Source organism: Ranitomeya variabilis, chromosome 1 (assembly GCF_051348905.1).
Source record: "Ranitomeya variabilis isolate aRanVar5 chromosome 1, aRanVar5.hap1, whole genome shotgun sequence".
NCBI classification, from domain to species: domain Eukaryota; kingdom Metazoa; phylum Chordata; class Amphibia; order Anura; family Dendrobatidae; genus Ranitomeya; species Ranitomeya variabilis.
Window position 1 is genome coordinate 1,297,432 of NC_135232.1, and position 15,573 is coordinate 1,313,004.

Genomic DNA, 15,573 nt, shown 5'->3' on the forward strand with positions numbered 1-15,573 from the left:
CAGTCACTTCTCCGCTCATCACCCAGAATCCTCCAGTGCTGTCCTGTATAATGTCCCAGCAGTCACCTCTCCTCTCATCACCCAGAATGTTCCAGTCCTGTATAATGTCCCAGCAGTCACCTCTCCTCTCATCACCCAGAATCCTCCAGTCCTGTATAATGTCCCATCAGTCACTTCTCCGCTCATCACCCAGAATCCTCCACTGCTGTATAATGTCCCAGCAGTCACCTCTCCACTCATCACCCAGAATCCTCCAGTGCTGTATAATGTCAAAGCAGTCACCTCTCCGCTCATCACCCAGAATCCTCCAGTGCCGTCCAGTATAATGTCCCAGCAGTCACCTCTCCGCTCATCACCCAGAATCCTCCAGTGCTGTATAATGTCCCAGCAGTCACCTCTCCGCTCATCACCCAGAATCCTCCAGTCCTGTATAACGTCCCAGTAGTCACCTCTCCGCTCATCACCCAGAATCCTCCAGTGCCGTGCTGTATAATGTCCCAGCAGTCACCTCTCCGCTCATCACCCAGAATCCTCCAGTGCTGTATAATGTCCCAGCAGTCACCTCTCCGCTCATCACCCAGAATCCTCCAGTCCTGTATAACGTCCCAGCAGTCACCTCTCCGCTCATCTCCCAGAATCCTCCAGTTCTGTATAATGTCCCAGCAGTCAACTCTCCGCTCATCACCCAGAATCCTCCAGTTCCGTCCTGTATAATGTCCCAGCAGCCAACTCTCCGCTCATCACCCAGAATCCTCCAGTGCTGTATAATGTCCCAGCAGTCAACTCTCCGCTCATCACCCAGAATCCTCCAGTGCTGTATAATGTCCCAGCAGTCACCTCTCCGCTCATCACCCAGAATCCTCCAGTGCTGTATAATGTCCCAGCAGTCACCTCTCCGCTCATCACCCAGAATCCTCCAGTCCTGTATAATCTCCCAGCAGTCACCTCTCCGCTCATCACCCAGAATCCTCCAGTCCTGTATAATGTCCCAGCAGTCACCTCTCCGCTCATCACCCAGAATCCTCCAGTGCTGTCCTGTATAATGTCCCAGCAGTCACCTCTCCGCTCATCACCCAGAATCCTCCAGTCCTGTATAATGTCCCAGCAGTCACCTCTCCGCTCATCACCCAGAATCCTCCAGTGCTGCATAATGTCCCAGCAGTCACCTCTCCGCTCATCACCCAGAATCCTACAGTGCTGTATAATGTCCCAGCAGTCACTTCTCCGCTCATCACCCAGAATCCTCCAGTGCTGTCCTGTATAATGTCCCAGCAGTCACCTCTCCTCTCATCACCCAGAATCTTCCAGTCCTGTATAATGTCCCAGTAGTCACCTCTTCGCTCATCACCCAGAATCCTCCAGTGCTGTATAATGTCCCAGCAGTCACCTCTCCGCTCATCACCCAGAATCCTCCAGTCCTGTATAATGGCCCAGCAGTCACCTCTCCGCTCATCACCCAGAATCCTCCAGTGCTGTATAATATCCAGCAGTCACCTCTCCGCTCATCACCCAGAATCCTCCAGTCCTGTATAATGGCCCAGCAGTCACCTCTCCTCTCATCACCCAGAATCCTCCAGTCCTATATAATGTCCCAGCAGTCACCTCTCCGCTCATCACCCAGAATCCTCCAGTCCTGTATAATGTCCCAGCAGTCACCTCTCCGCTCATCACCCAGAATCCTCCAGTGCTGTATAATGTCCCAGCAGTCACCTCTCCGCTCATCACCCAGAATCCTCCAGTGCTGTATAATATCCCAGCAGTCACCTCTCCGCTCATTACCCAGAATCCTCCAGTCCTGTATAATGGCCCAGCAGTCACCTCTCCTCTCATCACCCAGAATCCTCCAGTCCTGTATAATGGCCCAGCAGTCACCTCTCCGCTCATCACCCAGAATCCTCCAGTCCTGTATAATGTCCCAGCAGTCACCTCTCCGCTCATCACCCAGAATCCTCCAGTGCTGTATAATGTCCCATCAGTCACTTCTCCGCTCATCACCCAGAATCCTCCAGTGCTGTCCTGTATAATGTCCCAGCAGTCACCTCTCCTCTCATCACCCAGAATGTTCCAGTCCTGTATAATGTCCCAGCAGTCACCTCTCCGCTCATCACCCAGAATCCGCCAGTGCTGTATAATGTCCCAGCAGTCACCTCTCCGCTCATCACCCAGAATCCTCCAGTCCTGTATAATGTCCCAGCAGTCACCTCTCCGCTCATCACCCAGAATCCTCCAGTCCTATATAATGGCCCAGCAGTCACCTCTCCGCTCATCACCCAGAATCCTCCAGTGCTGTATAATGTCCCAGCAGTCACCTCTCCAGTCATCACCCAGAATCCTCCAGTGCTGTACAATGTCCCAGCAGTCACCTCTCAACTCATCACCCAGAATCCTCCAGTGCCGTCCTGTATAATGTCCCAGCAGTCACCTCTCCGCTCATCACCCAGAATCCTCCAGTGCTGCATAATGTCCCAGCAGTCACCTCTCCGCTCATCACCCAGAATCCTACAGTGCTGTATAATGTCCCAGCAGTCACCTCTCCGCTCATCACCCAGAAACCTCCAGTCCTGTATAATGTCCCAGCAGTCACCTCTCCGCTCATCGCCCAGAATCCTCCAGTGCTGTATAATGTCCCAGCAGTCACCTCTCCGCTCATCACCCAGAATCCTCCAGTCCTGTATAATGGCCCAGCAGTCACCTCTCCGGTCATCACCCAGGATCCTCCAGTGCTGTATAATGTCCCAGCAGTCACCTCTCCGCTCATCACCCAGAATCCTCCAGTCCTGTATAATGTCCCAGCAGTCACCTCTCCGCTCATCACCCAGAATCCTCCAGTCCTGTATAATGTGCCAGCAGTCACCTCTCCGCTCATCACCCAGAATCCTCCAGTCCTGTATAATGTCCCAGCAGTCAACTCTCCGCTCATCACCCAGAATCCTCCAGTGCTGTATAATGTCCCAGCAGTCACCTCTCCGCTCATCACCCAGAATCCTCCAGTGCTGTATAATGTCCCAGCAGTCACCTCTCCGCTCATCACCCAGAATCCTCCAGTGTATAATGTCCCAGCAGTCACCTCTCCGCTCATCACCCAGAATCCTCCAGTGCCGTCCTGTATAATGTCCCAGCAGTCACCTCTCCGCTCATCACCCAGAATCCTCCAGTGCTGTATAATGTCCCAGCAGTCACCTCTCCAGTCCTGTATAATGTCCCAGCAGTCACCTCTCCGCTCATCACCCAGAATCCTCCAGTGCTGTATAATGTCCCAGCAGTCACCTCTCCGCTCATCACCCAGAATCCTCCAGTCCTGTATAATGTCCCAGCAGTCACCTCTCCGCTCCTCACCCAGAATCCTCCAGTCCTGTATAATCTCCCAGCAGTCACCTCTCCGGTCATCACCCAGAATCCTCCAGTGCTGTATAATGTCCCAGCAGTCACGTCTCCGCTCACCCAGAATCCTCCAGTGCTGTATAATGTCCCAGCAGTCACCTCTCCGCTCATCACCCAGAATCCTCCAGTGCTGTATAATGTCCCAGCAGTCTCCTCTCCGCTCATCACCCAGAATCCTCCAGTCCTGTATATTGTCCCAGCAGTCACCTCTCCGCTCATCACCCAGAATCCTCCAGGGCTGTATAATCTCCCAGCAGTCACCTCTCCGCTCAGCAGCTCAATCATCTTGTTGCTGAGCTCCAGGATCTTCTTGTTCCTCTCATGTAGCAGGGAGTGCGGGGGAGGCTCTGTGATGGGGCCCGGGCTCCGCCCTCCTGACTCCTGGAGATGGATGATGGGAGTCACACCGTCCCCCGGTGTCTTCCTCACTATTGTGTAATCCTGTGTATGGAGAGAGACACTTAGGGAGAAGATTCCTTCCCGACTCCAGATCTGACAATCAGTAGAAATCCCGGGATCAATAACCGTCTCCAGTAATCTGGGGCCATAACCGGGAATATTATTCCCCTCCGGACAGACATCCCGGCCCCTCTACAGCTCTTACAGGGAATCCCCATGACAACTCCTCCGGGCAGAGAGCTCCGCACAATCACTGCTCTTACAGTAAAGAATCCTTCTCTCTATTCTGGATTTCCTCCTCCCGATGTCGGACTTGTCACAGAACACAATAAAGCTGATAGAAATGTAGAGGAGTTACCTCTCCGCTCAGCAGGGAGACGATCTCCAGGGCGAAGCGGAATAATCTTCTGGTGGTCTCATCCCTGTCCTCGTCCATCCTCGGGGTCATTCAGGAGGAGGAGGGATGAGCACTGGATCAGCTGGAGGGATCTCGTCCTGCCGGGGTCTTCATGATGAAGGAGAAGATGGAAATCACAGGGGACGAGAGAACGACAAGCACTAAATTCTGCCAAATATCAACATTTATCAGGAAGAAAAGCCACAAAACTCCACCGCGGCCTCCTCCGACGATCTGACCGCTCATTATCAGCCTCATAGGAGGAGGACGGTCACCGTGGTAACTAGACCTCCAGCAGAGGACAGTCATCATGGTAACTACATCACCAGTGAGGGGCAGGTCACCGTGGTAACTCTACCGCTAGTGGGGGACAGTCACCATGGTAACTACACCGCCAGCAGAGGTCGGTCACCATGGTAACTACACCGCCAGCAGAGGACGGTCATCATGGTAACTACACCACCAGCATAGGACGGTCATCATGGTAACTACATCACTAGCGAGGACGGTCACCGTGGTAACTCCACCTCCAGCTGAGGACGGTCACCATGGTAACTACACCACCAGCAGAGGACGGTCACCGTGGTAACTACACCACCAGCAGAGGACGGTCACCGTGGTAACTACACCACCAGCAGAGGACAGTCAACGTGGTAACTACACCGCCAGCATAGGATGATCATCATGGTAACTACATCACCAGCGAGGACGGTCACCGTGGTAACTCCACCTCCAGCTGAGGACGGTCAACGTGGTAACTACACCGCCAGCAGAGGTCGGTCACCATGGTAACAATACCGCCAGAGAGGGACGGTCACCGCGGTAACTACACTGCCAGCGGAGGCTGTGAGATGAGGAGGTGCTGTACATCCCTGTTGCTATAGTCCCTTCCAAGGAGAGCTACTGTATTTTTCTGACTATAAGATGCACTTTTTTCCTCCCAAAATGTGGAGAAAAATGTGGAGTTCGTCTTACAGTCCGGATATACCGGCTCTGGCTGTGGTAAGGAGGGAGGGAGCGGTTTTGGCAGAGCAGAGGGTCACAGAGGCAGGAGCCAGCGGATGCAACTAACTCCTGTGCCAGCTGCTAAAGAGAAATGAATATTCACTGCATTCCATGCCCATGGGCGTGGAGGACAATGAATATTCATTTCTTTCTGGCATCCTGGTATGATTGGTCTAATCCCGTTCCTGGTATTATTGGTCCCATCCCGGTCCTGGCATGCATGGCCCCATCAGAAAAGATTTAAAAAAAAAAAAACCCATTACCCTTACCTTCCAGGCGCTCCCTCGCAGCGTCCTGCTCTGGTGCCAGAAGCTGCTTAATGCTCGTAATGGCAGGGACGTGACCGCCGGCAGCAGCAGGAAGGCTCCGGAGGACACTGCGCGCTACTGAAGAGCAATGAATACTCACTGCTCTCTGCGATGAACAGTCCCAGGGAGTATTCCGGCAGCTCTGCCTGTGAGGAGCGCATGGCAGGGACGTGACCGCCGGCAGCAGCAGGAAGGCTCCGGCTGACACTGCGCACTACTGAAGAGCAATGAATACTCACTGCTCTCTGCGATGAACAGTCCCAGGGAGTATTCCGGCAGCTCTGCCTGTGACATCCCTGCCATGTGCTTCTTACAAGCACTAATCAGCTGCTGGCAACGGAGTAGGACGCTGCGAGGAAGGAAGTGTAATGGTTTGGTTTTTTTTTATTTTTTCTGATGGGGCCATGTATACCAGGATAGGGATGAGGGGGCCATGCATACCAGGATAGGGATGAGGAGGCCATGTATACCAGGATAGGGATGAGGGGGCCATGCATACCAGGATAGGGATGAGGAGGCCATGTATACCAGGATAGGGATGAGGAGGCCATGCATACCAGGATAGGGATGAGGGGGCCATGTATACCAGGATAGGGATGAGGGGCCATGTATACCAGGATAGGGATGAGGAGGCCATGTATACCAGGATAGGGATGAGGGGGCCATGCATACCAGGATAGGGATGAGGAGCCATGTATACCAGGATAGGGATGAGGAGGCCATGCATACCAGGATAGGGATGAGGGGGCCATGCATACCAGGATAGGGATGAGGGGGCCATGCATACCAGGATAGGGATGAGGGGGCCATGTATACCAGGATAGGGATGAGGGGGCCATGCATACCAGGATAGGGATGAGGGGGCCATGTATACCAGGATAGGGATGAGGAGGCCATGTATACCAGGATAGGGATGAGGGGGCCATGTATACCAGGATAGGGATGAGGGGCCATGTATACCAGGATAGGGATGAGGAGGCCATGTATACCAGGATAGGGATGAGGGGGCCATGCATACCAGGATAGGGATGAGGAGGCCATGTAAAGCAGGATAGGGATGAGGGGCCATGTATACCAGGATAGGGATGAGGGGGCCATGCATACCAGGATAGGGATGAGGAGGCCATGTATACCAGGATAGGGATGAGGAGGCCATGTATACCAGGATAGGGATGAGGAGGCCATGTATACCAGGATAGGGATGAGGAGGCCATGTATACCAGGATAGGGATGAGGAGGCCATGCATAGCAGGATAGGGATGAGGGGCCATGTATACCAGGATAGGGATGAGGAGGCCATGTATACCAGGATAGGGATGAGGAGGCCATGCATAGCAGGATAGGGATGAGGGGGCCATGTATACCAGGATAGGGATGAGGGGCCATGTATACCAGGATAGGGATGAGGAGGCCATGTATACCAGGATAGGGATGAGGGGTCATGCATACCAGGATAGGGATGAGGGGTCATGCATAGCAGGATAGGGATGAGGGACCATGTATACCAGGATAGGGATGAGGAGGCCATGCATACCAGGATAGGGATGAGGAGGCCATGTATACCAGGATAGGGATGAGGGGCCATGTATACCAGGATAGGGATGAGGAGGCCATGCATACCAGGATAGGGATGAGGGGGACCATGTATACCAGGATAGGGATGAGGGGGCCATGCATACTGTCACGACAATTCACACCTCTGCCACCGATTGTCACGATCCCTTAGCCGCGGCCAGCAGTTTGTCACGAAATCCACAGGGATTCCTGACCACTGCCACAATTAGGTCACGGATTGGGGTGACTTTAGACCAACAGACGGCTATCACATGTGCAGGGGGGCTTATCTTAGTTATCCCTCCACTGCCACAATGTGATAAAAAAAACACACAAGGCTATTGACCTCTTAGTTTACAGCAGGGGCTTATTTTAGGTATCCCACTGCTCTTCAATATACCATGAACTGCAGGGATTTGTGTATATCCCACTTACAGTTCCACTTAACACTTGCAGCTCTCTGGCGCCCCCCTTACTGTCAGGTCAGATTAGGTACTGCACCTAGGGTAATTAGTCGCCAGAAAGGCTGCCTGCTTTGTACTGGCTATTGGGCGTGCTGCAGCGACGCGGTAACTACTCCCACTCAGGCAGGAACAATAATTATCAATGCCGCAGTCGCTACAATGACACCCCACGGCCTGCACACGGTATCACTGCCACCAGCCTCGATTGAACGCGTCCGAAGCTAACCCACAACAGTAGCGTAATTCTCTTCAAGAGACAGGGTACGTTTTTAGAGCGTGGAGAATGAACTGGCAAGAAATAACATACCCCACAAAATGTAGGCAGTGCTTTATCAAAATATTTTACAAAGATGTTACAAATGAGACAATTGCAAATATGTACAAGGTAATTATAACATAAAAAGGATTAAAGGAGAAATAGCACTTACAGGCATTCAGAGCATTGCAGGCAACCAGGCTAGGGGGATTCCCATATATCCCAATTCATCAGGACTTGCTCAGGGCTCTTCAGGTTAAAACTCAGACTCTCAGACTCACATGGGCTCCAGCAGACAGACTCTCTCAGCTGGAATGCCTGTCAGCACTTAAAACCTACAGCCTGTGACCTCACAGAAAGGGCTGAGTTAAGATCGCCCGCCTCTTTCTTCAGTTTACCTACATGTACCCTAAATATATCAAATGCCGGTAACTTCGCTCCAGAACATGTCATAATCCTAACACACCCAGCATTCATCTCGTATTAACGTGGGCACTCCAATGAGGTCAAATATGTCCCATCTGGGATACATATTTGCAGAGAAATCCCTACTTCTTCACTAGATGGAGTTAGACGCTTGTGCTTAGAGTGATGGATAGATCCTCCGTGTGTGATTAAGACATATTTTTTGAGTTCGTAACTTAAATGGTTTGCCTAATATCTTACAAAAACCAAACAAAGGACTTTCATGATTCTGGAAGTTTCTAGTCCAGTTATAGCTGGACAAGAGTTTACATGGCAGGAAATGCCGGTCGTAAATACCTTAGCTCTCATACAACCCCCACCCTCTCTGAGAAGGAAAGCTAACTCTGAAGTAAAGGAATGTCCAGCAAGAAGCAATAAAACTTGTACACTCATTGACAAGACAAGCTGAACACAGAGTGAAGGGGGGGGGGTCAACGCCCACCCTATGTGTGCTGGCAGAGAAACTAAATTTATATGATATTTCATACCATATCGTGACACATACCAGGATAGGGATAAGGGGGACCATGTATACCAGGATAGGGATGAGGGGGCCATACATACTAGGATAGGGATGAGGGGGACCATGTATACCAGGATAGGGATGAGGGGGCCATGCATACCAGAATAAGGATGAGGGAGACGATGCATACCAGGATAGAGATGAGGGGGCCATGTAAACCACGATAGGGATGAGGGGGCCATGCATACCAGGATAGGAATGAGGGGGCCATGCATACCAGGATAGGGATGAGGGGGCCATGCATACCAGGATAGGGATGAGGAGGCCATGTATACCAGGATAGGGATGAGGGGCCATGCATACCAGGATAGGGATGAGGGGCCATGCATACCAGGATAGGGATGAGGGGGCCATGCATACCAGGATAGGGATGAGGGGGCCATGCATACCAGGATAGGGATGAGGGGGCCATACATACCAGGATAGGGATGAGGGGCCATGCATACCAGGATAGGGATGAGGGGCCATGCATACCAGGATGGGGATGAGGGGGCCATACATACCAGGATGGGGATGAGGGGGCCATACATACCAGGATAGGGATGAGGGGCCATGCATACCAGGATAGGGATGAGGGGCCATGCATACCAGGATAGGGATGAGGGGCCATGCATACAAGGATAGGGATGAGGGGGCCATGTATACTAGGATAGGGATGAAGGGCCATGTATACCAGGATAGGGATGAGGGGCCATGCATACCAGGATAGGGATGAGGAGACGATGCATACCAGGATAGGGATGAGGGGCCATGCATACCAGGATAGGGATGAGGGGGCCATGCATACCAGGATAGGGATGAGGGGGCCATGCATACTAGGATGGGGATGAGGGGGCATTGCATACCAGGATAGGGATGAGGGGGCCATGTATACCAGGATAGGGATGAGGGGGCCATGCATACTAGGATAGGGATGAGGGGCCATGCATAGAAGGATGGGGATGAGGGGGCCATGCATAACAGGATAGGGATGAGGAGGCCATACATACCAGGATGGGGATGAGGGGGCCATGTATACCAGGATAGGGATGAGGGGCCATGCATATCAGGATAGGGATGAGGGGACGATGCATACCAGGATAGGGATGAGGGGCCATGCATATCAGGATAGGGATGAGGTGACCATACATACCAGGATGGGGATGAGGGGGCCATGCATATCAGGATGGGGATGAGGGGGCCATGCATACCAGGATGGGGATGAGGGGGCCATGCATAGAAGGATGGGGAGGAGGGGGCCATGCATACCAGGATAGGGATGAGGAGGCCATACATACCAGGATGGGGATGAGGGGCCATGCATATCAGGATAGGGATGAGGGGCCATGCATATCAGGATAGGGATGAGGTGACCATACATATCAGGATGGGGATGAGGTGACCATACATACCAGGATGGGGATGAGGGGCTATACATACCAGGATGGGGATGAGGGGGCCATGCATACCAGGATAGGGATGAGGGGCCATGCATACCAGGATAGGGATGAGGGGCCATACATACCAGGATGGGGATGAGGAAACGATGCATATCAGGATAGGGATGAGGAGACGATGCATACCAGGATAGGGATGAGGGGCCATGCATACCAGGATAGGGATGAGGGGCCATGCATACCAGGATAGGGATGAGGGGCCATACATACCAGGATGGGGATGAGGGGCCATGCATACCAGGATAGGGATGAGGGGGCCATGCATACCAGGATAGGGATGAGGGGCCATGTATATCAGGAGAGGGATGAGTGAACCTTATTTAGCAGGATAGGGATATTAAATACAGAATTGACCACATTTTTTTGCTGCATTTTTTTTCTTCCTAATTTCCTCCTCTAAAACCTAGGTGCGTCTTATGGTCCGAAAAATAAGGTAATTTCAGCTGAGATACAAGCGATCGCCAATCTGCCATTATTGCTCCACATTAAAAATGAAATAAAATAAACACGATGCATCAGAGGCAAGAAAATTCACATAGCCGGTGTCTGTCCGTGTCCGATCCTTGTCTGGTCTCAGGTCCCGGGTTACAGAGACGAGAGAGTGGGAGGAATGGCTTCTCACATCACCAGTCAGAGAGTATTGAATGATGTCTCTATATAGAGGGTCTGGGTGTTCTACAATCCTACAGTAATCTGGGGAGAACTGGTCTGATAATAATTTCCACCGTAAATCTCTCCTCCCTCAGGTGATGTGATGTAAGAAGCCATTCCTCCCGCTCGCTCATCTCTGAGATCGGAGAGCAGACAAGGATCGGACACGGACAGACGCGGCTTGTGAGCTCTGATGTGATCATAACTGGTAAATGGGCGACACCTCCGGAGCTTCTCCTAGAACTTTCCATACAGGTTTCCAGTACACGACTCCCCCCACAGACCCCTCTATATAGAGACAGCGCCCGGTGCTATTGTTCTTATCAATAACACTTCTAATACAGAATTATCAGAGGTATAGAGGGAATTGTCTAATAAGAATCACAGTATCAATAGTTGCCATAACATTAACCCCTTAATGACTGCCGATACGCCTTTTAACAGTGGCAGTTAAGGGTACTTAAACCACAGGAAAAAGTGTATAGCGCCCCAGAGTCGGAATTTCTCCGGGGTCTCGGCTGCAGGGGGTACAGAGAACATGATTCTGGTCAGTTTTTACTGACTCCAGTGTTTTCCATTTAATTTCTCTCTCCTGTGTGATCGCACATCAGAAGAGAGAGAAATAGGGTCCCCCGGTCGGCACCTGGCAACAATAGGAGATTTTTCCCATTGGTTCATTTTGATCACTATGATAGACCCTATCACAGTAATCAAAATAAAAAAACAGTAAATAAACCCCCCTTTATCACCCCCCTCGTTAGGGAAAAATTATAAAATTCAAAACAATGGATTTCTTTCCATTTTCCCTTTAGGGGTGTGTTTGGGTTAGGGTTGGAGATATAATTGGGGGTTTCCACTGTTCAGGCACATCAGGGGCTCTCCAAACCCAACATGGCGTCCCATCTCAATTCCAGCCAATTCTGCGCTGAAAAGTAAAACGGCGCTCCTTCCCTTCCGAGCTCTGACGTGCGCCCAAACAGGGGTTTACCCCCACATATGGGGTATCAGCGTACTCAGGACAAATTGCACAACAACTTTTGTAGCTCATTTTCTCTTTCTACCCTTGGGAAAATAAAAAAAAAATGGTTCAGAAGTAAAATGTTTTTTAAAAAGTTAAATGTGCAATTTTTCCTTTCGCATTGCTTCAGTTCCTGTGAAGCACGTAAAGTGTTAATAAACTTCTTGAATGTGGTTTTGAGCACGTTGAGGGGTGCAGTTTCTAGAGTGGTGCCACATTTGGCTATTTTCTATCATATAAACCCCTCAAAGTGACTTCAAATATGAGGTGGTCCCTAAAAAATGGTGCAAAAATGAGAAATCGCTGGTCAACGTCTAAGCCTTATAATTTCCTAACAAACAAAAATGTGTTTCCAACATTGTGCTGATGTAAAGCGGACATGTGGGAATCGTGCTCCGGCGGTGACATGTCAGCTGATTTGAGCCCGGAATGGGCACGGGTGGAATCGCTATTAACTAGTTAAATGCTGCTGTCAAACACTGACATTTAGCAAGCGCTTCTGGTCATGTGGCCGGAAATGTGCGCATCGGTGACTCCTGTCACATGATCGTCGGCATGACCACCAGAGGTCTCCTTGAGACCTCTATGGTTACTGATGCCGGAATGCTGTGAGCGCCCCCCTGTAATTCAGCTACACAGGGGCGATCTGAGCATCACCTCTATGTAGCAGAGCCGATCAGGCTATGCCAGCTTCTAGCTTCCCATGGAGGCTACTGAAGCATGCCAAAAGTAAAAAAAAAGTGTTTTTAAAAATATGAAAAAAACTATTTAAAAAAAATATATAAAAGTTCAAATGACCCCCCTTTCGCCCCAATCAAAATAAAACAAATCAAACCTGCACATATTTGGTATCGCCGCGTTCAGAATCGCCCGATCTATCAATAAAAAAAGGATTAACCTGATCGCTAAACGGCGTAGGGAGAAAAAGTCAAAACACCAGAATTACGTTTTTTTGGTCGCCGCAACATTGCATTAAAATGTAATCACAGGCGATCAAGAGATCATATCTGCACAAAAGTGGTGTCATTAGAAACGTCAGCTCGGTACACAAAAAATAAGCCCTCACCCGACCCCAGATCACTAGAAATGGAGACGCTGCAGGTATCGGAAAATGGCGCAAGATTTTTGTTGTTTTTTTTAGCAAAGTTTGGAATTTTTTTTTACCACTTCGATAAAAGAGAACCTAGACATGTTAGGTGTCTGAGAACTCGTAATGACCTGGAGAATCATAATTGCAGGTCGGTTTTAGCATCTAATTAACATGGTAAAAAATACCTCAAAAAACAAGTGTGGGATTGCCCTTTTTTTGCAATTTCACCACACTTGGAATTTGTTTCCCATTTTCTGTTACACGACATGGTAAAACCAATAGTGTCGTTCAAAAGTACAACTCGTCCTGCAAAAAATAAGCCCTCACATGGCCATAGTGACGGAAAAATAAAAAAAAGTGATGGCTCTGGGAAGGAGGGGAGCGAAAAACGAAACCAGCTCCGGTCATGAAGGGGTTAAGCAGCAAATTGGCTCCGTCACTAAGGGGTTAACATCCCCAACACTGAGGAGCCGCAGTCACAGGGAGCAGGAGCCTCCACAGGAGCAGCTCTGATCTCACCCCACACTCTCCTCTCACAGATTCACCACAAGCCCCAAAACTCCACCAAACCCTCCTGTAATCTCACCGGAATGGCGGGAAATCTGCTGCTGGCTGACACCAGAGAACACGAGCTGCACACAACCAGGACGGCGCTGCTGCACTGCACTGAGAGAGGAAGGACCTGTGGTGACGTCACCGTCATGTGACCAGGGGGCGGGGCTCAGGAGAGAAGTAGTGAAGATCCTGTCATGTGACAATGATGACGTCACCACAGCTCCTCCCCCTCAGTGCAGCAGTCACGTCCTCCATGTTCTTGTTGTGAGATTCTTCTCCAGAAACTCCGGTGTAGACGGCTCAGCTGTGACAGGAGGAGAATGGAGGAGATTCCGGCTGTGACAGGAGGAGAATGGAGGAGATTCCGGCAGCTCCGGTGTAGACGGCTCAGCGGTGACAGGAGGAGAACGGAGAAGATTCCGGCAGCTCCAGTATAGACGGCTCAGCGGTGACGGGAGGAGAATGGAGGAGATTCCGACAGCTCCGGTGTAGATGGCTCAGCGGTGACAGGAGGAGAATGGAGGAGATTCCGGCAGCTCCGGTGTAGACGGCTCAGCGGTGATGGCAGGAGAATGGAGGAGATTCCGGCAGCTCCAGTATAGACGGCTCAGCGGTGACGGGAGGAGAATGGAGGAGATTCCGACAGCTCCGGTGTAGATGGCTCAGCGGTGACAGGAGGAGAATGGAGGAGATTCCGGCAGCTCCGGTGTAGACGGCTCAGCGGTGACGGGAGGAGAATGGAGGAGATTCCGGCAGCTCCGGTGTAGATGGCTCAGCGGTGACAGGAGGAGAATGGAGGAGATTCCGGCAGCTCCGGTGTAGACGGCTCAGCGGTGATGGCAGGAGAATGGAGGAGATTCCGACAGCTCCGGTGTAGATGGCTCAGCGGTGACGGGAGGAGAATGGAGGAGATTCCGGCAGCTCCGGTGTAGATGGCTCAGCGGTGACGGGAGGAGAATGGAGGAGATTCCGGCAGCTCCGGTGTAGATGGCTCAGCGGTGACAGGAGGAGAATGGAGGAGATTCCGGCAGCTCCAGTATAGACGGCTCAGCGGTGATGGCAGGAGAATGGAGGAGATTCCGACAGCTCCGGTGTAGACTGCTCAGCGGTGACAGGAGGAGAATGGAGGAGATTCCGGCAGCTCCGGTGTAGATGGCTCAGCGGTGACAGGAGGAGAATGGAGGAGATTCCGGCAGCTCCGGTGTAGATGGCTCAGCGGTGACAGGAGGAGAATGGAGGAGATTCTGGCAGCTCCGGTGTAGATGGCTCAGCGGTGACGGGAGGAGAATGGAGGAGATTCCGGCAGCTCCGGTGTAGACGGCTCAGCGGTGACAGGAGGAGAATGGAGGAGATTCCGACAGCTCCGGTGTAGATGGCTCAGCGGTGACGGGAGGAGAATGGAGGAGATTCCGGCAGCTCCGGTGTAGATGGCTCAGCGGTGACAGGAGGAGAATGGAGGAGATTCCGGCAGCTCCGGTGTAGACGGCTCAGCGGTGATGGCAGGAGAATGGAGGAGATTCCGACAGCTCCGGTGTAGATGGCTCAGCGGTGACAGGAGGAGAATGGAGAAGATTCCGGCAGCTCCGGTGTAGACGGCTCAGCGGTGACGGGAGGAGAATGGAAGAGATTCCGGCAGCTCCAGTATAGACGGCTCAGCGGTGACGGGAGGAGAATGGAGGAGATTCCGACAGCTCCGGTGTAGATGGCTCAGCGGTGACAGGAGGAGAATGGAGGAGATTCCGGCAGCTCCGGTGTAGACGGCTCAGCGGTGATGGCAGGAGAATGGAGGAGATTCCGACAGCTCCGGTGTAGATGGCTCAGCGGTGACGGGAGGAGAATGGAGGAGATTCCGGCAGCTCCGGTGTAGATGGCTCAGCGGTGACGGGAGGAGAATGGAGGAGATTCCGGCAGCTCCGGTGTAGATGGCTCAGCGGTGACAGGAGGAGAATGGAGGAGATTCCGGCAGCTCCAGTATAGACGGCTCAGCGGTGATGGCAGGAGAATGGAGGAGATTCCGACAGCTCCGGTGTAGATGGCTCAGCGGTGACAGGAGGAGAACGGAGAAGATTCC

At 51.7% G+C, this 15,573-nt stretch overlaps 1 protein-coding gene across 2 annotated transcripts in view; it reads right to left on the reverse strand.

Moving 5' to 3' along the window:
* The window catches only part of LOC143801457 (uncharacterized), a 418,090-nt gene that overhangs the window by 141,857 nt on the left and 260,660 nt on the right, over positions 1–15,573 (reverse strand). Inside the window, exons 1-3 of one of the 2 annotated variants that reach the window (XM_077281251.1) lie at positions 13,534–13,649; positions 4,139–4,285; positions 3,643–3,822 (exon numbers count right to left, since the gene is read on the reverse strand). The exons of the other annotated variant lie outside the window; for it this stretch is intronic. Of the exons in view, the coding sequence (XP_077137366.1) occupies positions 3,643–3,822; positions 4,139–4,228 (270 nt within the window). The 5' untranslated portion in view covers positions 4,229–4,285; positions 13,534–13,649. Of the gene's footprint in view, positions 1–3,642; positions 3,823–4,138; positions 4,286–13,533; positions 13,650–15,573 lie in introns of those variants that run through there. 2 annotated transcript variants of the gene reach the window in all.